The 4240-nt window shown below is 54.2% G+C and overlaps 1 protein-coding gene across 1 annotated transcript in view; it reads left to right on the top strand.

Moving 5' to 3' along the window:
* The window catches only part of LOC130587042 (plexin-A2-like), a gene marked incomplete at its 5' end in the record, with an annotated part of 8042 nt that extends 5096 nt beyond the window's left edge, over positions 1-2946 (top strand). The window contains 2 exons of the mRNA XM_057387999.1: positions 247-397; positions 2137-2946. Of these exons, the coding sequence (XP_057243982.1) occupies positions 247-397; positions 2137-2232 (247 nt within the window). The remainder of the gene's footprint in view (positions 1-246; positions 398-2136) is intronic.
* Between the last annotated feature and the right edge of the window lie 1294 nt (positions 2947-4240).

Here is a 4240-nt window from a genome sequence, read left to right as displayed (position 1 = left end):
CCAGGGATCTCAGAACAGAACATTCTGAGTTAAGAGGGAAGCACAAGGACCTTCTGTGATGCTCAGGGCGGTTCTGAGCATCGCTCAGTTCTCATTTTTAGCTCATTACAGCTTTGCCAGGTGCAAACATCCCGCAAAAGGAGGTTCCTTTCCCTTCAGAGCTCAGCTGCGATCCCAAGGGCAGGAAGGGCGTTTTGAGCATTCCCATTGGAGGCTCACGGCCTCCCTGACCCCTCCTTCCTGCAGGTATTACGCCGACATCGCCAAGCTGCCGGCCATCAGCGACCAGGACATGAACGCCTACCTCGCCGAGCAGTCGCGGCTGCACGCCRTGGAGTTCAACATGCTGAGCGCGCTCAACGAGATCTACTCCTACGTCAGCAAGTACAGCGAGGAGGTGGGTGTGGCCAGGGGGCTCCTGGGGCCTGGGGTGTCTCCTGGGTGATGGTGACACCTGGGTGATGGTGTCACCTGGGTGATGGTGTCCCCTGGGCCATGGTTTTCCCTAAGGCCATGGTGTTCTTTGGAATGACAGTGTCCTGTGGGCCATGGTGTCCCCTGGGTGATGGTGTCCCTGAGGTCATGCTGTCTGCTGGCCCATGATGTCCTCTGGCCTGTGGTGTCCCCTAGGTGATGGTGTTCCCTGGGTGATGGTGTTCTCTGGAATGATGGTGTCCTTTGGGTGATGGTTTCCCCTGGGCCATGGTGTCCCCTAGGCCATGGTATTTCCTGAGGCCATGGTGTTCTTTGGAATGACAGTGTCCTCTGGGCCATTGTGTCCCCTGGGTGACTCTGTCTCCTGACCCATGGTGTCCCATGGCCCGTGGTGTCCCCTGGGTGATGGTGTCCCTGAGGCCATGCTGTCTGCTGGCCCGTGGTGTCCCCTGGCCCATGGTATCCCCTGGGTGATGGTTTTCCCTGGCCCATGGTGTCCCCTGAGGCCATGGTGTCCCCTGGGTGATGGTGTCCCCTGGGTGATGGTTTCCCCTGGGTGATGGTATCCTCTGGGTGACTCTGTCTCCTGGCCCATGGTGTCCCCTGGACTCATGGTGTCCCCTGGGTGATGGTGTCCCTGAGGCCATGCTGTCTTCTGGGCCATGGTGTCTCCTGGCCCATGGTGTCCCCTGGCCCATGGTGTCCCCTGGGTGATGCTGCCCCCTAGCCCATGGTGTCCCCTGAGGCCATGGTGTCCCCTGGAGTGATGATGTCCCCTGGGTGATGGTTTCCCCTGGGCCATGGTGTTCTCTGGAATGATGGTGTCCTCTGGCCCATGGTGTCCCTGGGTGATGCTGTCCCCTGGCCCATGGTGTCCCCTGGGGCCAAAGGGCCCATGACACAATCATGGCAGAGCAGATGTCATTGCTGGGCTGAGCAGGGATCCTTCTCCCAGAGCTCCTTCCCCTCCCATCCCCAGCCATCGCCGCCACTGCCCCGCTGTTCTTGTCACGCACAGAGAGCTTTGGGTTTGGTACTCGTAGCCTCCCCCAGGAGGATCGAGAGCTAAAATATTGCAGGAGCACCTGGATTCCTCAGCCCTGGCACGCACCCAGCACAGTGTAAAATACTCACGACCCATATTTCACCCCAGTGAAGCTCCCCAGAACCCTCAGTGTCCTTCGGGAGCAGCATGGTCCCAAACCCCGCTGCAGTGACGCAGGCTCCTGCCTGCAAAGCCTCCCTGGCAGCCTGAGCTCCTTTAATGAATGCATCACTTGAAACCGAGATCTCGCCATCTGTTCCACCCCTTCATTTCCCTGCAAGAAGAGCCGATTTTGTAATTATGGCCGTGAAACGGACGGGTTTTGTCATTGAACTGCGTGTAGCCATTTGTGATACAACGCCACGGCTATTTTCCCATTAGGGTTGAAAAAATCTCATCACTTTTGTGCTAAATGAGACAAGAAATGCGGAGTCCAAGGCACCAGAGTAGGTTTTGCTGGGAGAGTATCACRGGGTCCAACAAACCAACGACAGCCGAGCGCTCGTGGCGTTGCTTTGCCTTTTATTGGAATTTCACACCTCCCAATTTTGAGTTGCTCACATCTCGCTGCCCACCCACCWCTCCCACCCCCTCTCTCACGCTGATTTCTCTCTCTGATTCCTTTTTCTCCCCTTTTTTTCCCATTTTCTCCCCAGCTCATCGGGGCTCTGGAGCAGGATGAGCAGGCTCGGAGGCAGCGCTTGGCGTACAAAGTAGAGCAACTCATCGGGGCCATGTCCTTCGAGAGCTGAAGAAAGGTCACGGGCAGCAAAGGGCAGAGGATCGCACGGACTCTCGGGAATTCGGAGGGAGAACAAGCAAGGGAGGCACTGGACACACCCCCAAAGGGTTGGGAGTGTTCAAAAACCACACAGGATCCGGTTTGGAAGGGCAGGAGGAGAAGAGGATGGAACATCTCGATCAAAGTCCAAGCAAGGGGGATCGTTTTGTCGAGCATACGTGAAAAGAAGGAGCCTGGAAAGTCTGGATGTCTCCACGACTGCTGCTTTGCATGAGAATTGTTTAATGTATATTAGAAAATAAAACTTTATTTAAAGGGTTTTTTTAAAAAAAAAAAAAAAAAAAAAAAAAAAAAAAAAAAAAAAAAAAAAAGAAGAGATAGAGCAAAAACCACAGAGGCCATAGAGATAATCCTGACAGGAAGGATCAGCTCTGAACCCTGTCCCCAAGAGCCTTCCTAGGACACGGCTCAGGCATTCTGAGAGAGGACTCTCCCGCCAACTGGAACATCTGGAAAACAGAAATGTCTTCGTTTTGGGATCTTACAACAAATATGAGCACAAGTTTGCACCACACCTTTTTACACAAGTGAAATAGCAGTTTCAGCCCGAAAACAGCCCAGTGGCTGAGTAACTTAGAGGCACGAGAAGGAACTTTACCTGAATTGCARAACCATCAGACCATCCATCTTGAAATCCAGCTTCATCCGTGTATTTATATAGTGTCGATATATATATATTTTTTTTAATCCCATTTACCATCAAATGAGGAAAGATCTGAATTTCATTGCTTTTTCCTTTTCTACCCCCATCCCACCTCACTGGCTGCTGGTGATCCAGCAGTGTCCAGCAGTGTCCAGAAATGTCCAACACAGCCTTGGGTGGTCCAGCAGTGTCCAGCGGTGCCCAGCAGTGTCCAACAGTGTCCAACAGTGTCCAGCATGGCCTTGGGTGATCCAGCAGTGTCCAGCAGTGTCCAGAAGTGCCCAGCAGTGTCCAGCACAGCTGTGGTGATCCAGCAGTGTCCAGCAGTGCCCAGCAGTGTCCAGCAGTGCCCAACATGGCCTTGGGTGATCCAGCAGTGTCCAGAAGTGCCCAGCAGTGTCCAGCACGGCCTTGGATGATCCAGCAGTGTCCAGCACTGTCCAGCACTGTCCAGCAGTGTCCAGCAGTGCCCAGCAGTGTCCAGCAGTGTCCAGCACGGCCTTGGATGATCCAGCAGTGCCCAGCAGTGCCCAGCAGTGCCCAGCAGTGCCCAGCAGTGCCCAGCACAGCCGTGGTGATCTGACAATGATCCATTCACTGTCCACTTCTGGTTCCTGCAGGCACCTCATGAGCCAAGGCAGAGCTGAGCTGACCCCTCCAGGGTTGGTTTTGGGGTCTCCAGCAGCCCCCTCTGATATTCTGCAGTAAAACCCCACAACCCCCGATGCTTATGGTGCCAATACTTGAAAAGCCTGGACGTTGGGAGAGCAGACTTTTGTTGTTTTCCTGCTGGATGTGTGGATTTCTCCAGCACAGGCTCCATTCTGGTCTCTCCGCCTCGCCCAGGGCCAGGAYTTGCATTTCCACTGGGAAAGGGAGAGAAATCTCAACTCCAGGCAAGGACAAACCTAAACCAGCACCCCCAGGCCAGCCAGCTCTGCTGTTGTGTCTCCCTGTCGGCGTTTTCTCGTTGTTCTCCTCARTTCCTTGCACACGTTCCCGTGGCCGGGGACAGGCAAACGTCTGTGAGTGTTATTCCTTTCAAAGACACCAAAGCTTGTGTGTGTCCCTTTGTGGAGTGCCAGGAGGGGAAGGAATGCTGTAAATATTTCTCTCTGTAGTAAATACTGATGCGTGTGCAGGCTGCAGTGGGGAGGGCAGGGACAGTCTGATGGAAATACGAGTTTTGTCTTTGGCAGCAAAATAATTCCTGGTGCCTGCCCGGGCTGTGTCACACCAGACTGGGACCTCRGTTTGCAGCCAGCGTGTGTTGAGGGGAAATCCATTTTCATATCCATCCCTCTCCTCCATCATT

This window comes from Malurus melanocephalus, unplaced genomic scaffold, assembly GCF_030028575.1.
Source record: "Malurus melanocephalus ecotype Western Australia unplaced genomic scaffold, MMel_1.1 scaffold_1482, whole genome shotgun sequence".
Lineage (NCBI taxonomy): Eukaryota > Metazoa > Chordata > Aves > Passeriformes > Maluridae > Malurus > Malurus melanocephalus.
This window is presented reverse-complemented; position numbering and strand designations above follow the sequence as displayed.